The sequence below is a fragment of the Erythrolamprus reginae genome, chromosome 10, assembly GCF_031021105.1.
Source record: "Erythrolamprus reginae isolate rEryReg1 chromosome 10, rEryReg1.hap1, whole genome shotgun sequence".
NCBI classification, from domain to species: Eukaryota; Metazoa; Chordata; class Lepidosauria; order Squamata; family Dipsadidae; genus Erythrolamprus; species Erythrolamprus reginae.
In genome coordinates, this window is record NC_091959.1 from 10,705,068 (window position 1) to 10,724,488 (window position 19,421).

The window sequence follows — 19,421 nt, forward strand, 5'->3', positions numbered from 1 at the left end:
AGTTGCAAACAATGTTTGTTTGGGGAGAATAATGGATCTATAGGATAATGGATCCTCTGCTTTTTTTTTAATTTGCAAAAACATGGAATCTGGTTTATCAATGGGAATACAAAGAAATAGGAAGCTGGGTTTGCTGACCAACTTGATCTGCCTTATATATCTTGCCTCCATTGATTTTGAGAATCAGTTTGGAGACCTACTGTGTATGTAACAAATGGCTTTCACGACAATAATCGAAGGAGACATAGCTTTTGTTCTACCATCTGAGTCTTTAAAATGCTGAACTGAATGCTGGACCTGGATATTCAGAGTTATACAATCTGTGAAAATCAAGAATCTGCAGCCCTTTATAGCAAATGATCCTGGATGTCAGCAACATTGTTTTTGCAAAACCTGCCTCTGCTAATGGGCTTAGGGACCCCAGACTCATCAAGTGGGACCAGGGGAGACATGATAGCAGTGTTCCAATATCTCAGGGGTTGCCACAAAGAAGAAGGAGTCAACCTATTCTCCAAAGGACCCGAGGGTAGAACAAGAAGCAATGGGTGGAAACTAAACAAGGAGAGAAGTAATTTAGAACTAAGAAGAAAATTCCTGACAGTCAGAACAGTTGATCAGTGGAACAATTTGCCTCCAGAAGTTGTGAATGCCCCAACACTGGAAGTTTCTCAGGAGATGTTGGATAACCATCTGTCTGAAGTAGTGTAGGGTTTCCTGCCTAAGCAGGGGGTTGGACTAGAAGACCTCCAAGGTCCCTTCCAACTGTTATTATTATTAGAAGTGGCTGGCCCACCCATCAAGGTGGGTGGCCGGGTTTTATACAGGGGTGAGGTTCAGTCGGTTCTGGAGAACTGGTAGCGGAAATTTTGAGTAGTTCGGACAACCGGCAAATACCACCTTTGGCTGGCCCCAGGGTGGGGTGGGAATGGAGATTTTGCAGTATCCTTCCCCCAGGAACGGGGAGAGAATGGGGATTTTGCAGTATCCTTCCCCCAAGAACGGGGAGAGAATGGGGATTTTGCAGTATCCTTCCCCCAGGAACGGGGAGAGAATGGAGATTTTGCAGTATCCTTCCCCCAGGAACGGGGAGAGAATGTGGATTTTGCAGTATCCTTCCCCCAGGGACGGGGAGAGAATGTGGATTTTGCAGTATCCTTCCCCCAGGAATGGGGAGAGGATGGGGATTTTGCAGTATCCTTCCCCCAGGAACGGGGAAAGAATGGGGATTTTGCAGTATCCTTCCTCCAGGAACGGGGAGAGAATGCGGATTTTGCAGTATCCTTCCCCAGGAACGGGGAGAGAATGCGGATTTTGCAGTATCCTTCCCCCAGGAATGGGGAGAGAATGAGGATTTTGCAGTATCCTTTCCCCAGGAACGGGGAGAGAATGGGGATTTTGCAGTATCCTCCCCTGCTACGCCCACAGAACCAGTTGGGAAAATTTTTGAATTTCACCTCCGGTTTTATAGTGGGGGTTTTATCTTTGTACAGCCTCCCTCCACTGCTCCAAGCCAGGGCTGGGAGGGAAAAAAACCCCAAGGCTACCAAATTTCTCTGCTACTCTCGGGTGCCGCTCACCTTGTTCAAGCCAGAATCCCCCCTCAACGGTTCTTGGGATTCCTCTGCAAATCTGCGTCTCTGAGTTTCGGGGGTCCAGACATTTGTCTCCTTTTCGCCGGTGGTACTTTTGTCAAGGTCGCCTTTCCTCGTTTCAGGGCTTTCGTTCCCATCGATGCTTTTCTTTTTCGTGTCGGCTGAATCTCCGGGGACTTTCTCCAGCTCTTGTTTTCGGTCGAGCCCTCGATCGGCCGTCTGTTCTTTCTCTTTCTTCTCTTGATCTTCTTTGCCCCTCTGGAGGTTATCTCTGCCTTCCCAGTCTCCGTGGTCCTCCTTGGCTTTGTCTTCCGCTCTTTCCTGCCTTTGGACCTCTCTCTCTTCTACTCCTTCTTCTTTTTCTCCATCCTTTTTTTCTACCGTAGTAGCCTTCCTTACGTGCTCGGGGCTCCTCAATTCGTCCGTTAGGCTGGGCTTCGTATCCAGCGATGGCTTCGTGGAGCGATCCGGAACCAGTTTCCCGTTGGAATTTAGCGGCTTAACAATTGCTGGGCCTTCGGCCTTTGCCTTTTGGTCATCGGGAACTTTTGCCGAGGGTTTTTTGCTACGATCAACCTGGACCCAAAAGAAAAAAGAATGAAAGGGCCGGTTTGCTTATTATTATTATTATTATTATTATTATTATTATTATTATTATTATTATTATTTAGTAGATTTGTATGCCGCCCCTCTCCGTAGGCTCACAACAATAACAAGAACAATGTAAGAACACATCTAATAATTTAAAAAAACGCTAAAAAACCCATTATTAAAAGCAAACTTCTCTCCCTTCTCTCCAGAAAAAAGCAATAATAAATAAGATCCATGATTGCTCTGAGATGGAAAAACTCCCATTGGAATTAAGAGGTCAAAAGAAATCAAATTTATTTATTTATTTATTTTATTTATTGGATTTGTATGCCGCCCCTCTCCGTGGACTCGGGGCGGCTAACAACAGTGACAAAAACAGAATGTAAAAATCCAATACTATAATATCTGAAAACCCTTATTGTAAAACCAATCATACATACAAACATACCATGCATAAATTGTAGAAGTCTAGGGGGGAAAATTATCTTAGTTCCCCCATGCCTGACGGCAGAGGTGGGTTTTGAGGAGCTTACGAAAGGCAAGGAGGGTGGGGGCAATTCTGATCTCTGGGGGGAGTTAGTTCCAGAGGGTCGGGGCCGCCACAGAGAAGGCTCTTCCCCTGGGCCCCGCCAACCGACATTGTTTAGTTGACGGGACCCGGAGAAGGCCCACTCTGTGGGACCTAACTGGTCGCTGGGATTCGTGCGGCAGAAGGCGGTCCCTGAGATATTCTGGTCCGGTGCCATGAAGGGCTTTATAGGTCATAACCAACACTTTGAATTGTGAACGGAAACTGATCGGCTACCAATGCAGACTGCGGAGTGTTGGTGTAACATGGGCATACCTAGGGAAGCCCATGATTGCTCTCGCAGCTGCATTCTGCACGATCTGAAGTTTCCGAACATTTTTCAAAGGTAGCCCCATGTAGAGAGCGTTACAGTAGTCGAGCCTCGAGGTGATGAGGGCATGAGTGACTGTGAGCAGTGACACCCGTTCCAAATAGGGCCGCAACTGGTGCATCAGGCGAACCTGGGCAAACGCCCCCCTCGCCACAGCTGAAAGATGTTTCTAAAATGTGAGCTGTGGATCGAGGAGGACGCCCAAGTTGCGAACCTTCTCTGAGGGGGTCAATGATTCTCCCCCCAGGATAATGGACAGACAGATGGAATTGTCCTTGGGAGAATTCCCCAGCCAGCATTCACAGTCCAAATATCTTCAAGTTGCCAAGGTTGGGAAACACTGCTCTACTCCAGCAAGATTTTCTCTAATGGCCCACAGCAACAAAGAAACTGCTTGAGCTTTTACATGTCATGAGCCGGGGTGGCGCAGCAGGTAGAGTGCTGTACTGCAGGCCACTGAAGCTGACTTGTAGATCTGAAGGTCAGCAGTTCAAATCTCATCACCGGCTCAAGGTTGACTCAGCCTTCCATCCTTCCGAGGTGGGTAAAATGAGGACCCGGATTGTGGGGGCAATAGCCTTGGCTCTGTTAAAAAAAAAGTGCTATTGCTAACATGATGTAAGCCGCCCTGAGTCTAAGGAGAAGGGTGGCATAAAAATCGAATGAATGAATGAATAAATAAATGAATAAATGAATGAATGAATGAATGAATGAATGAATGAATAAATGAATGAATAAATGAATGAATAAATGAATGAATGAATGAATGAATGAATAAATGTCTCGTTCTTGGTTTCCCGTGCGGGTCATTTATACTAATTTTTAAAAAACAAAACAAAATTCATAATAATTCAGGCTATGGGAATGAGAAGGGTACGCATTTGTGTTATTACGAGGGAGTCTAAACAGACGGGTCATTGCTTGCAGAAAGAGAACACTCACTTGAGGAATAACCTTCATGGCTGAGATTGGCTGGTTGAGAATGCCGGTCGGAGCAGCAGCAATGGTTCCGCTAGGGATGAGCGATCTGAGGACCTCCGTTTTCTTCTGCTCGTTTACAATGTCCACTTTTTCAGGTGCTTCTACCACGGAGGGTTTGACGTAGACAACAGGTGGGGGAGCTGGAGCCGGCTCTTCTAACGATGGGTAAGTAAAGTCCACTGGAAAAAAATATACAAATGGAAGATGTTATTGTTGTGAGCCACCCCGAGTCTGCGGAGAGGGGCAGCATACAAATCTAATAAATTATTATTAATAATTATTATTATTAAAGAGGCATATGCTATATATTTCTTATATGCTATATACAGTAGTACCTCTAGATACGAGTTTAATTCGTTCCAGAACCAAGCTCGTGTGTCGGATCAACTCGGATCTCGAACAATGCCTTTAGACTTTGTTTCCCCCCCGATGAGATAACCAGAAGCAAGGATTCTTGCGCCACCTAGTGGAAGCTCGGCTTGTATCCCGAATTTGAGCTCGGGTGTCGAGCAGAAATTTCGCTCCTGTCGTGGCTCGTAACTTGGAATACTCGCATGTGGAGCAGCTCGTATCTAGAGGTATTACTGTATAGCATATAAGGCTATATTCTGCCGCACGAATCCCAGCGACCGATTAGGTCCCACAGAGTTGGCCTTCTCCAGGTCCCGTCGACTAAACAATGTCATTTGGCGGGCCCCAGGGGAAGAGCCTTCTCTGTGGCGGCCCCAACTCTCTGGAACCAGCTCCCCCCGGAGATTAGAACTGCCCCCACCCTCCCTGCCTTTCGTAAACTCCTTAAAACCCACCTTTGCCATCAGGCATGGGGGAATTGAGACATCTCCCCTGGGCCTATACAATTTAAGTATGGTATGTCTGTGTGTATGTCTGCTTTAATAACGGGGATTTTAATGTTTTATTTTTTAATCGTTAAATTATTTAGATTTGTTATGAACTGTTTTCTATTGTTGTTGTCAGCCGCCCCGAGTCTACGGAGAGGGGCGGCATACAAATCTAAAAAATAAATAAATAAGTAAGTAAGTAAGTAAGTAAGTAAGTAAGTAAGTAAGTAAGTAAGTAAGTAAATAAATAAATAGAGCCATTTTAGTGTATTGGTTAAGGCAGTGATTTTCAACCTTTTTTGAGCCGCGGCACATTTTTTACATTTACGAAACCCTAGGGCACATTGAGCGGGAGGAGGGTGGGGGCTAAAAAAAGTTTGGACAATAAAATTATCTCTCTCTCTTCCTCCCTTTCGCTCTATTTCTCTCTCCCTCCCTCTTTCTCTCCCTTCTTTCTCTCTCCATCCCTTTCTTTCTCTTCCTTCCTCTTTTTTGCTCTTTCTCTCTCCCTCCCTACCTCCCTCTATGTCTTTCTCTCTCTCTCCTTCCCTCCCTCTTTCTCTTGCTTTCTTTCTCTTGTTCTCTCTCTTTCTCTTGCTTTCTCTCTCTCTTGTTCTCTTTCTCTCTCTCTCTCTTGCTTTCTTTCTCTCTCTGAGCTTCGCGGCACACCTGACCATGTCTCACGGCACACTAGTGTGCCGCGGCACACTGGTTGAAAAACACTGGGTTAAGGCAATGGGCCAGAAACCAGGAGTCGGTGAGTTTTTGTCCAGGCTTGGGCATAAAACCTTAGGTGACTTTTGGGCCAGTCATTTTTTCTCTCTCTCAGCCCTAGGAAGAAGTCAAACAAAATCTTACTGACAAAACCGCAGGGGACAAGCCCTTTCAGTCAAAAACACGCACCAACAAACACATACACAAAGTACCATATTTTTCAGACTGTAAGACGCACCGAAAACCTCTCAGATTTTTTTTAAAAAGCCATGTCTACTTACATGAAACAGAAAAGTTCTCATTTGGGCTACGCTGGGGCAGAGCCACTTTAGCATTAGTTGTATACTGAGGGTAGCAAAGCAGCCAGTTCTCGTAACCTCCATCTAGGACCAAAGGCTCATTCCGTAGCACAGCTTTACTTTCCCACTGAAAACAAAAAGGCGAAAAAAACACTTGACCAAAATAATAATAATAATAATAATAATAATAATAATAATAATAATAATAGTAATAATAATAATAATATGGGAAAATTGGTACAAATGGGTTTCACAAAAAATATATATCAAACTTTTACATAATAATAATAATAATAATAATAATAATAATAATAATAATAATTTATTAGATTTGTATGCCGCCCCTCTCCGAAGACTCGGGGCTGCTCACAACAACGATAAAAACAATATTATAATGGCACAAAACTAATATTAAAAAACTGAAAACCCTATCATAATTAGAAACCAAACATCACATACATACCAAACATAAATTATAATAAGCCTGGGGGAAAGATGCCTCAAATCCCCCATGCCTGGCGGTATAGGTGGGTCTTAAGTAGTTTACGGAAGACAAGGAGGGTGGGAGCAGTTCTAATCTCCGGGCGGAGTTGATTCCAGAGGGCTGGGGCCACCACAGAGAAGGCTCTTCCCCATGGGGCCCGCCAGACGACATTGTTTAGTCGACGGGACCCGGAGAAGGCCAACTCTGTGGGACCTTATCGGCCACTGGGATTCGTGCGGTGGCAGGCGGTTCCGGAGGTACTCTGGTCCAATGCCATGTAGGGCTTTAAAGGTCATGATCAACACTTTGAATTGTGACCGGAAACTGATCGGCAGCCAATGCAGGCCACAGAGTGTTGTAGATAGCAAGAGGATGCCCTGGCACTGGGCTGAAGGATAGGTTTATGTAAAGGTAGAAAAACTTTCCCCAGTTAAATTCCTGGCAGCAAATATTTGTTGATATGAAAGTGATGGACAATGCAAAATTATAGTTACTCTGACTTCCTTAGGGAACGCTTTGAACAAGTATGCATTGTTTAGAACATTTAAAATATCAATTCAGCCTTGCAACAATCTTTCTAAAGGGAGAGCAGCATGAAATAACTTTTTCTGCTGGGTTTAAACTATTCTTTTTTCTTGTATCAAAGTAACAAAATAGGGTTTCTTCTACAACTCATTCATATAATCTACTCAAAGGCTTGTCTACGTACAGTGGTACCTCGTCTTACAAACGCCTCGTCATACAAACTTTTAGAGATACAAACCCGGGGTTTAAGATTTTTTTGCCTCTTCTTACAAACTATTTTCACCTTACAAACCCACCGCCGTTGCTGGGATGCTCCGCCTCCGGACTCCCATTGCCAGCGAAGCACCCACTTTTGCACTGCTGGGATTTCCCTGAGGCTCCCCTCCATGGGAAACCCCACCTACGGACCTCTGTGTTTTTGTGTTGCTGCAGGGGAATCCCAACAGGGGAAATCCCAGCAGCGCATAAACGTGCGCTTTGCTCGCAACGGAAGTCCGGAGGGGGTGCTTCCAAGCGAGGGGAGTCTCAGTGAAATCGCAGCATTGCAAAAACAAAGAGGTCCAGAGATGGGGTTTCAAGGACTTTGGTGTTTTTGCGATGCTGCGATTTCACTGATGCTCCCTTCACTGGGAAACCCCACCTCTGGACTTCCGTTGCCAGTGAAGCGCCCGTTTTTGCGATGCTGGGATTCCCCTGCAGCATCACAAAAACACAGAAGTCCAGAGGTGGGGTTTCCCATGGAGGGGAGCCTCAGGAGAATCCCAGCAGTGCAAAAAACGGGTGCTTCGGCTGGCAAAAGGGGTGAATTTTGGGCTTGCACGCATTAATCGCTTTTCCATTGATTCCTATGGGAAACATTGTTTCATCTTACAAACTTTTCACCTTAAGAACCTCGTCCCGGAACCAATTAAGTTTGTAAGACAAGGTATCACTGTATATGGAGAAGCTAAGTGCAATGAGTTTTTTTCCTGCATTCAGTGAAAAAGAAAATGCCACGTTATAAAACGTCTGAAATTGATCTGTTAATTTCCTGCCAGGCTCAAACAACTGGACCCACATATGTGCAGTTCAAACTAGCTAACTTCATTGTTGTATGCCTATTTTACGGGAATCTCCCCAAACTGGCAGCTTTTGCCTAGGAAAAACCTGATAAGCCTCAAAGGAATCTCTGTGTGTGTGTGGTGTGTGTGTGTATCAGAGCTTGGCCTCTTATGTTTACATAATGAGTCCAGGCTAAGGAGCTGCTGATCCAGTTCTACAGATGAATTATTGAGTCTGTCACCTGCACCTCTAAAACTGTCTGGTTTGGGTCCGCAACCCAACACACAGACTTCAGGGGATCATCAGAACTGCAGGAAAAAAATAATTACAGTGATACCTCGTCTTACAAAGGCCTCATCATACAAACTTTTCAAGATACAAACCCGGGCTTTAAGATTTTTTTGCCTCTTTTTACAAACTATTTTTCACCTTACAAACCCACCGCCGCTGCTGGGATGCCCTGCCACCAGACTTCCGTTGCCAGTGAAGCACCCGTTTTTGCGCTGCTGGGATTCTTCTGAGGCTCCCCTCCATGGAAACCCCACCTCCGGAGTTCCATTGCCAGCGAAGCACTTGCTTTTGCGATGCTGGGATTCCCCTGCAGCATCGCAAAAAACACAGAAGTCCGGAGGTGGGGTTTCCCATGGAGGGGAGCCTCAGGAGAATCCCAGCAGCGCAAAAACGGTCGCTTCGGCTGGCAAAAGGGGTGAATTTTGGGCTTGCACGCATTAATCGCTTTTCCATCGATTCCTATGGGAAACATTGTTTCATCTTACAAACTTTTCACCTTAAGAACCTCGTCCTGGAACCAATTAAGTTTGTAAGACAAGGTATCACTGTACTGCCAACCTGCCTTCCATTGAGGACCAGTATAATGCATGAGTCAAAAAGGGGGCCGTGAAAATATTTATGGAGCCCTCACATTCTGGACACCTACTATTTCAACTCCTACCCTGAAAATGATGCTATAAAGCACTGTACACCAGAATAACTAGACACAAGAACAGTTTTCCCCCCCAAATGCCATCACTCTGCTAAACAAATCATTCCCTCAACACTGTCAAAACTATTTCCTAAGTCTGCATTACTATTAATTTTCTCATTGGTCCCATCACACATCTCTTTCCACAAATGACTTCTGTTGCACGAATCCCAGCGACCAGTCAGGTCCCACAGAGTGGGTCTTCTCCGGGTTCCGTCAACTAAACAATGCCGCTTGGCGGGACCCAGGGGAAGAGCCTTCTCTGTGGCAGCCCCGGCCCTCTGGAACCAACTCCCCCCAGAAATTAGAATTGCCCCCACCCTCCTTGCCTTTTGCAAGCTACTTAAAACCCACCTTTGCCGTCAGGCATGGGGGAATTGAGATACCCTTTCCCTCTAGGCCGTTACAATTTTATGCATGGTATGTATGTATGTATGTTTGGTTTTTATATTAATGGGTTTTTAATCGTTTTTAGTATCGGATTGTTATTGTACAGTGTCTTGCTGTTGCTGTTAGCCGCCCCGAGTCTCCGGAGAGGGGCAGCATACAAATCCAATCAATCAATCAATCAATCAATCAATCAATCAACCAACCAATCAATCAATCAATCAATCAATCAATCAATAGCTGTAACTTTTGCTTGTAGTCTTACAATTTATATTGACTGGTTCCTAATATGATTTGATTGCTTATTTGTACCCGTACTATCATTAAGTGTTGTATAGTACATTGTGATTCTTGCTGAATTTATCTTTTCTTTTATGTACACTGAGAGCATGTGCACCAAAGACAAATTCCTTGTGCGTCCAATCACACTTGGCCAATAAAATTCTGTTCTGTTCTGTTCTATTCCCCTGCTTGAACCCTCCTTCCAGCTGAGACAGTTGTTCTCCAACATTTCCATTCTCAACTGTATAATCACGAGTGGGTTCCTCATTAGAGCCAGGGTGGCGCAGCAGGTAGAGTGCTGTACTGCAGGCTACTGAAGCTGACTGTAGATCTGCAGGTCAGCAGTTCAAATCTCATCACTGGCTCAAGGTTGACTCAGCCTTCCATCCTTCCGAGGTGGGTAAAATGAGGACCCGGATTGTGGGGGCAATAGCCTAGCTCTGTTAAAAAGTGCTATTGCTAGCATGTTGTAAGCCGCCCTGAGTCTAAGGAGAAGGGCGGCATAAAAATCGAATAAATAAAATAAAATAAATAAAATATTTCAAACTAAGTATCCAGCTGTAAATCTGGACTTGCTCACCTTGAAAAGTGCATCTTTGAGGCTCCGCAAAGTTGTGCCTAATTGTAGGTCCTTTGCTGAACTGAACCAGTCTAGCAAGACAACATGATCCACCTGGACTCTCTCTTTCCAGGGCTCCTTCGAAGGGTCTGGCAGTTTAGCTTCAATCTTGTTAGCGGTGATCCTGAGGTTTGATGCCGTACACAAAAGTTAGAAAACAAGAAATCATGATTATTGTTGAAGGTACAGTTGGCCAGCCATCAGACACAGAGCTATGACCTTCTGAATGAAGAAAGTATGGGCTTGCTTAATGACCGGAAATTCGCTTAATGACTGCAGTGATTCTCTTTAACAACTGCCACAAATAAAAGTCGGGAAAATCTGGTCGGTGGCATGGGTGACCTGCTTTGTGACCATTATGACTTACAACCATAATAGAAGGCTCCATTTCGGTTGTAAGTTGTGGATTATCTGCACCACATCTAGATGAACACAACTCAAGAGTTTCTTTATTGGCGTTCTGAATATAGTGGTACCTCTACCTAAGAACACCTCTACTTACGAACTTTTCTAGATAAGAACCGGGTGTTCAAGATTTTTTTGCCTCTTCTCAAGAACCATTTTCCACTTACAAACCCGAGCCTCTGAAACTGTAACCGGAAAAGGCAGGGAGAAGCCTCCGTGGGGCCTCTCTAGGAATCTCCTGGGAGGAAACAGGGCCTCCACCCTCCCTGTGGTTTCCCCAATTGCATGCATTATTTACTTTTACATTGGTTCCTATGGGAAAAAATGCTTCTTCTTACAAACTTTTCTGCTTAAGAACCTAGTCACGGAATGAATTAAGTTCGTAAGTAGAGGTACCACTATATATGCATTTACTACTGGTTGACCATCACATTGCATGGCCAAAAGTTCCATAGACTAATGAAGCCTTCTTTTAAAAAGAAATTGCTTAAAACTACTATTTGTACTTTAAAACTTGGCCAAGCAAATGAATGATCCCTGTTTACATTTCCTTTATTCTCTGCTTGATCCCTGGTAAGCTATTTAGCATTCTGCAGCCTTAGGATCTATCAGAAAAGTTTGTTCCATACCCAGGACTGACAGCCTCTTCTGGAACACAAACAGAATTTATAATACAGGATTCCTGGTAATCCTTTAAGCACCGGGCATCCATAATCATAACCTTGATGCTTTTATCCATCATCATTGTAAACAGCTTCTCAGCGGTGATTGTTCCTTTAAGAGACAAAAAAAAAAATCCTTTAAAAGACAAAACTAATCAAAGAAGGCTGGTGGTTTCAATAAATTTTTTTGAAAACTGCCAGATCTAAGTTTTTGCAATGAGTTACAAACTTCCTCCAAACTTCCTCCATGACGGCAGAAAAAGATCTCATGGTCCATCTAGTCTGCCCTTATACTATTTTCTATATTTTATCTTAGGATGGATATATGTTTATCCCAGGCATGTTTAAATTCAGTTACTGTGGATTTACCAACCACGTCTGCTGGAAGTTTGTTCCAAGGATCTACTACTCTTTCAGTAAAATAATATTTTCTCATGTTGCTTTTGATCTTAGCCCCAACTAACTTCAGATTGTGCCCCCTTGTTCTTGTGTTCACTTTCCTATTAAAAACACTTCCCTCCTGGACCTTATTAAACCCTTTAACATATTTAAATGTTTCGATCATGTCCCCCCTTTTCCTTCTGTCCTCCAGACTATACAGATTGAGTTCATGAAGTCTTTCCTGATACGTTTTATGCTTAAGACCTTCCACCATTCTTGTAGCCCGTCTTTGGACCCGTTCAATTTTGTCCATATCTTTTTGTAGGTGAGGTCTCCAGAACTGAACACAGTATTCCAAATGTGGTCTCACCAGCACTCTATATAGCAGGATCATAATCTCCCTCTTCCTGCTTGTTATCCCTCTAGCTATGCAGCCAAGCATCCTACTTGCTTTCCCTACCACCTGACTGCACTTTTCACCCATTTTGAGACTGTCAGAAATCACTACCCCTAAATCCTTTTCTTCTGAAGTTTAATGAAGTTTGCTGAAATAAACAGTTTAGTTTAATTCATAATATAACTCTGCATTCATTTTGGCAATAGTCACTAGTTCTGTACTAGAGAAAATAACTATTAAAAACTGGCTACGAGTTTAACATGATTGGCAAGGACAAATATTTAAAAACTGTGAATCGAACGTGAAGCTGGAACTGGACTCGTGAGAATTATACAGTATTTGTTTTGTATCTCAAAGTTTTCCATCCTGAATTTTCAAATGTCAGCAGTGTGCACCCCATCAAAACTTGGTGGTAGGTGAGGGGATACACGGGGAGATCCAAAAACAGAAGCAATATAGGAATATTGATCTCTTAAAAACAAAAAACGAAACAAAAGCAGCCAAGTTTCAAAAAAGCCCATTCTGAAAATAGCCCAAAATTTCATCCATTCTCCACTACTGACATTACCATGATTTCTACAGCCATGGAAACTGTTTCTCCGAAATATCTCTCCTGAACACCTTTCACCTGTGGTCCCTACTTTTGAAGGACTGATAAAGAAATGATGCTTACCCTTTTCAGAGGAATCCTTCTTGTCTGCCACCTTTTTCTTGTCTCCATTGACCTGCATTATTTTAGCATTTAAAAAATAGGTTTATTACGTAAGAAAAAGTGTTTTTCTCTAGATTTAATTGTTATGCATACATCCTCATAGGAGTCTCCATTAGCTGGGTCTATACACTCAAGAAGACGTGAAAACTGTATGTTCTTAACCCAAGGAGCCAAAAAATTCAATTAGTATCACCAACAAGAAAATAAAGAGAATATAGAGCAGGTTTTTCTTCCTGGCTCATCAGAAGACTATACTGTATTTTGTTTTTAAAAAAAACTTGCTTTTCTACAAAGAGTTTTTGTTTTTTAAATAGTGCAGAGCCGAAATATAAGAGAGGTATAAATAATGGCTAAATTACCATCTGATTTTTCCCGGTGGCATCCGTTGATATTTCCGAAGAGGTTTTGGCGTCATCCTTTAATTCTTGCTTTTTCTGCTGCTGTTCCTCTTGCCTTTCTTTCTCCTCCAGTTTTTTTCGCACTTCTGCTTCTTCATATCTAATTAAAGGAGACAATTTTCCCCCCCAAGCATTATGCAGCATGGCAAGTGTGACTTTTTAAACAAAGACTGTTTAGGATTGATTCCCTTTCTTAAATTATATATTCACATGTCATGCTAATAAAAATATGAACAAGATGAGGCAAAATAAATAGCAGCAGCAGCTCAAATAAAAATTGAATTAAAGAGGGTTACATAGAAACATAGAAGACTGACGGCAGGAAAAGACCTCATGGTCCATCTAGTCTGCCCTTATACTATTTTCTGTATTTTATCTTAGGATGGATCTATGTTTATCCCAGGCATGTTTAAATTCAGTTACTGTGGATTTATCTACCACATCTGTTGGGTTGGCCAAATAAAGCCTTTTGTGTTATCTTTTTTATTATCATAACAGCAACAGAGTGGATCTTCTCTGGGTCCCGTCAACTAAGCAATGTCGTCTGGCGGGACCCAGGGGAAGAGCCTTCTCTGTGGCGGCCCCGGCCCTCTGGAACCAACTCCCCCCAGAGATTAGAACTTCCCCCACCCTCCTTGCCTTTCGTAAACAACTTAAAACCCACCTCTGCCGCCAGGCATGGGGGAATTGAGATCCTCTTTCCCCCTAGGCCTTTACAATTCTATGCATGGTATGTATGTATGTATGTCTGGTTTTTATATTAATGGATTTTTAATAATTTCTAATACCAAATTACTATTGTACACTGTTTTATTGTAGCTGTTAGCCGCCTCGAGTCTCCCGAGAGGGGCGGCATACAAATCCAATAAATAAATAAAATAAATAAATAGCCCTTAGATTTAAATACGGCTGCAGAGTTCTTTGCAACCCTCTCTAAGCAGTTTACGGAGTCAGCATATTGCCCCCAACAATCTGGGCCCTCATTTTACCAACCTCAGAAGGATGGAAGGCTGAGCCTGATGAGATATAAAGTACCAAATTGCAGGCAGCCGGCAGGCAGCCGAAATAGCCGGCAATAATAACTGTATTCTAACCACCGCGCCACCATAATGCTCAAAATATGGACAGTGTATAAACTTGGTTAAAAGATATTCCAGACTTCCTAATCAAGGAGATTCCTACCAACCTGACAGGCCAATAGTGTGAGTGTGTGTGTGTGCATTTACACATAAGCAAACCCTTCTACCAGTGATGATGTTACCTAGTTGGGTAATGAAATGTCTGCAAGAAAACAACCATACACAGAGAGCACCAAGGTTGCCATAGAAGTATGACAGAGTTGGCCTTCTCCGGGTCTCGTCAACTAAACAATGTCGTTTGGCGGGCCCCAGGGGAAGAGCCTTCTCTGTGGCGGCCCCGGGCCTCTGGAATGAACTCCCTCCGGAGATATGTACCGCCCTCTCCCTCCTGGTCTTTCATAAAGTTCTGAAGATCTACCTCTGCTGTCGGGCATGGGGGCTGTGAGTGATGAAATTGTCTCCAGACGATACTTTTTATGATTGAATTGGATGAATGCGTATGATTGTCTGGGGTTTTAAAATATATTTTTAGTGATTCGTATAATCTTTTTATTGTAGTTTAGATTTCTTATATATTGTTACATTTATAATGTTGTACACCAACCTGAGTCCCCTGGAGAAGGGTGGCATAGAAATCTAATGAATAATAATAAAAAATAAAAAATAAAGGCCACGCATGTTGGGCAACATGGCTTTGCATGCCACTTTGGGCACGCGTGCCATAGGTTCGCCATCATGATTCTATACAGTCAAGAGACCTTGTTTTGCATTCTCTGCCTTCCTGTGTGTGACACAGAGGTGACACTTCCCCAGGTCTGGCGCTAATGTTCTGAAAAGTCTCAAAATCCTTGATAAATGGAAACATAGGAAAAATACCTTCCCTTTATTTGTGATTAACAAATAAATACACAAAGTAAACTTGTAGATTACACTAATTAACCCTTAATATTTTTAAAAGTCCAGTCAGTGAAGCAGTGGAAGTGATGTGCCGGTGCCTGGAGGCTGTTGGGGCCTGGATGGGTGTCAACAGACTCAAACTCAACCCGGATAAGACGGATTGGCTGTGGGTTTTGCCTCCCAAGGACAATTCCATCTGTTCATCCATTACCCTGGGGGGGAATTATTAACCCCCTCAGAGAGGGTCCGCAACTTGGGCGTCCTCCTCGATCCACAGCTCACATTAGAGAAACACCTTTCAGCTGTGGCGAGGGGGGCGTTTGCCCAGGTTCGCCTGGTGCACCATTTGCGGCCCTATTTGGACTCACAGTCACTCATGCCCTCATCACCTTGAGGCTCAACTACTGTAACGCTCTCTACATGGGGCTACCTTTGAAAAATGTTCGGAAACTTCAGATCGTGCAGAATGCAGCTGCGAGAGCAATCATGGGCTTCCCTAAATATGCCCATGTCACACCAACACTCCGCAGACTGCATTGGTTGCCGATCAGTTTCCGGTCACAATTCAAAGTGTTGGTTATGACCTATAAAGCCCTTCATGGCATCGGACCAGGTTATCTCCGTGACCGCCTTCTGCCGCACGAATCCCAGCGACCAGTTAGGTCCCACAGAGTGGGCCTTCTCCGGGTCCCGTCAACTAAACAATGTCGTTTGGCGGGACCCAGGGGAAGAGCCTTCTCTGTGGCGGCCCCGGCCCTCTGGAACCAACTCCCCTCAGAGATTAGAATAGCCCCCACCCTCCTTGCCTTTCGCAAGCTTCTTAAAACCCACCTTTGTCGTCAGGCATGGGGGAATTAAGATATGTTTTCCCCCTCGGCTTCCACAATTTATGTATGGTACGTTCGTATGTATGATTGGTTTTTAAAATAAGGGTTTTTAGCTTGGATTGTCGCACGTTGTTTTTATTACTGTTGTTAGCTGCCCCGAGTCTATCGAGAGGGGCCGCATACAAATCCAATAAAATGAAATGAAATGAAAATCCTACCTGAGCTTAAGACTCTCTGAAAGTTTTTCGGCTTCTTCAATAGCCTTTTTGATATTGGTTAGTCCAAGTAATGAATGATAGTAGTCCTGAAATTAGAAGAGGCATCAATTCATACTTCTTGTCTGGCCCCTGAGTCCAATATATAGAGCAGTGTTTCCCAAACTTGGCAACTTGAAGATATCTGGACTTCAACTCCCAGAATTCCCCAGCCAGCATTCGCTGGCTGGGGAATTCTGGGAGTTGAAGTCCAGATATCTTCAAGTTGCCAAGTTTGGGAAACACGAGTCCTGCCGTGACCAACTATTGAGTGCCCTGCCTTCAGGTGCATCTTTTGCATTGAAAAGGACCAGGGTTCTTCTCTTTTAACTTGCGCGTGTGTTTGTGTGTATGTATAAATGTATGTACGTATATGTGCATATATTTAAAAAATTAATTAACTGCCTTGGATATGGATATGGCAAAAGGAAGCGTTAAGCTCCTCCCCTATTTGGGTATGCCAGGGTGATTCGACAGGAAAAACATATAACACTTCCCTGGTACACAGCTGAATGGATGAGATCCTGTGGTCTAGAGGTTAATTATCTGAGGCAGAGGCTGCAGGATCAAATCCCAGTAAGGGTATGGCTGGCTGATGAGAGGAAACAACCTCAAAATAGATCTATACTAGTCTCCTCCCATATTTGGGTATGCCAGGGTGATTCAACAGGAAAAACATATAACACTTCCCTGGTACACAGCTGAATGGATGAGATCCTATGGCCTAGAGGTTAATTCTCTGCGGCAGAGGCTGCAGGATCAAATCCCAGTAAGGGTATGGTTGGCTGATGAGAGGAAACAACCTCGAAATAGATCTATACTAGTCTCCTCCCATATTTGGGTATGCCAGGGTGATTCGACAGGAAAAACATATAACACTTCCCTGGTACAAAGCTGAATGGATGAGATCGTGTGGCCTAGAGGTTAATTCCCCGAGGCAGAGGCTGCAGGATCAAATCCCAGTAAGGGTATGGCTGGCTGATGAGAGGAAACAACCTCGAAATAGATCTATACTAGTCTCCCTTCATTTTCAATTCAGTAAAAATATGTTACACATACAGAATATAGTTTGTCGGCGATGGAAAAAAAATTAATTAACTGGCGCATGCTGAAACACAGGCGCACCTGTGGTTCCGTGCACGGTTTTGCTACCTCCACAGGTGCAACAGCAAAATCACACTGGCCCCGCAAGAAGTTATGTGCCGTGGTGGCGAGTGCAATTTAGCGTTTTGGCTTGTAGCCCACCGCAGACTCTACGGATACATCAACATCCTTCCTTCAGTCTTTTTAAAACTTCGGCACAACACTTAAGATCTCTCGAAATGTATAAAAGCATTTGCAATTGAATACATACTTGCTGCTGTCTGAAGTCGGACCTCTTTTTAATAAGATTATATACAGTTACATATTTCATGTAAAGTACATAGGCCTTCTCTTCATCTCTATCCAAGCGGCTTTCTTCAGCCGCCTTGAAGATCTTAACAGCGCTCTGGACATAACTGGAAATTGAAGCAAAGAATGGAAGTCACAAAAACGGGCATTGCAAATATATACCGTTTAAAAATAAACAAAGAAACCCTTGCCTACAGAAGCAAGCAAGAAAACTGTTTTCAAGCCCAAGCAAGATTAAAAATGATTATCTAATAAAAGCCATCCATTTGGCTTTTCTGATCTACTTTTGTTCCTCTCTCTTCTGCCAAACTGCTAGGCTCTATGCTGATACGTGAAATACGTACCATTAATCATTTATAACACAATCCACTGCAAGTTTAAATCTTGGGGAATTAGAAACATAGAAGACTGACGGCAGAAAAAGACCTCATGGTCCATCTAGTCTGCCCTTATACTATTTCCTGTATTTTATCTTACAATGGATATACATGTTTATCCCAGGCATGTTTAAATTCAGTTACTGTGGATTTACCAACCACGTCTGCTGGAGGTTTGTTCCAAGGATCTACTACTCTTTCAGTAAAATAATATTTTCTCATGTTGCTTTTGATCTTTCCCCCAACTAACTTCAGATTGTGTCCCCTTGTGCTTGTGTTCACTTTCCTATTAAAAACACTTCCCTCCTGAACCTCATTTAACCCTTTAACATATTTAAACGTTTCGATCATGTCCCCCCTTTTCCTTCTGTCCTCCAGACTATACAGATTGAGTTCATGAAGTCTTTCCTGATACGTTTTATGCTTAAGACCTTCCACCATTCTTGTAGCCCGTCTTTGGACCCGTTCAATTCTATCGCATTTGCTCCTTGGTAAAACATTGGGGGTTTTCCCCCCAAGGAGTACCACATAGAAATTAAGAGTAAAATAATTATATTATAAGCGTGCTGAATTTGATCCTTTCTTTCAAGGAAGAATTGAAGCAACTTTTAGAAAACGATTTCAATCAGGAAGGAATCTTAATTTCATACAGAAAGGGATGTAAGAATAAAATTATTATATTACAGCGTATGCTGAATTCAGTTCCTTTCCAGGAAGAATTGAAGCGGCTTCTATAAAATGAATCAGCACCATGCTTCAATCAGGAAGGAATCTTAATTTCATACAGAAAGGGATGTAAGAATAAAATTATTATATTACAGCGTATGCTGAATTCAGTTCCTTTCCAGGAAGAATTGAAGCGGCTTCTATAAAATGAATCAGCACCATGCTTCAATCAGGAAGGAATCTTAATTTCATATGGGAAGGGATGCATATCTTAAGATAGTCTTAACAGTTCTCGGCAATTAACAGTATGCAGAAAAATCTATTATGATCCACAAAACACTGAGTGTTGCTGGGATTCTTTTTTTAATAAGTCACCCAAAGTCACTGAGAAAATCCATATACTGAATTTTTTGGAGCATAAGACGCACTTTAGTTTTTGGGGAGGAAAATAAGCAAAAAACAGTTCTAGCAGCATCCATTGGTATTCATCTGGCTATCATCTGGCTATCATCTGGCTAGCATCCTTAGCAAACAGCCTGGTTAGTTCAGCATATTAGAAACATAGAAACATAGAAGACTGAAGGCAGAAAAAGACCTCATGATCCATCTAGTCTGCCCTTATACTATTTTCTGTATTTTATCTTAGGATGGATATATGTTTATCCCAGGCATGTTTAAATTCAGTTACTGTGGATTTAACAACCACGTCTGCTGGAGGTTTGTTCCAAGGATCTACTAC

The 19,421-nt window shown here is 43.1% G+C and overlaps 1 protein-coding gene across 2 annotated transcripts in view; it reads right to left on the reverse strand.

The window, feature by feature from the left end:
- USP8 (ubiquitin specific peptidase 8) overlaps positions 1-19,421 on the reverse strand; it is a 54,735-nt gene that overhangs the window by 20,489 nt on the left and 14,825 nt on the right. For both annotated transcript variants that reach the window (XM_070762364.1, XM_070762363.1), the window contains 9 exons: positions 17,602-17,746; positions 16,212-16,297; positions 13,152-13,290; positions 12,754-12,805; positions 11,270-11,414; positions 10,197-10,359; positions 5,898-6,042; positions 4,025-4,242; positions 1,578-2,168 (listed from right to left, as the gene is read on the reverse strand). In XM_070762364.1, coding sequence (XP_070618465.1) covers positions 1,578-2,168; positions 4,025-4,242; positions 5,898-6,042; positions 10,197-10,359; positions 11,270-11,414; positions 12,754-12,805; positions 13,152-13,290; positions 16,212-16,297; positions 17,602-17,746 — 1,684 coding nt within the window. The remainder of the gene's footprint in view (positions 1-1,577; positions 2,169-4,024; positions 4,243-5,897; positions 6,043-10,196; positions 10,360-11,269; positions 11,415-12,753; positions 12,806-13,151; positions 13,291-16,211; positions 16,298-17,601; positions 17,747-19,421) is intronic.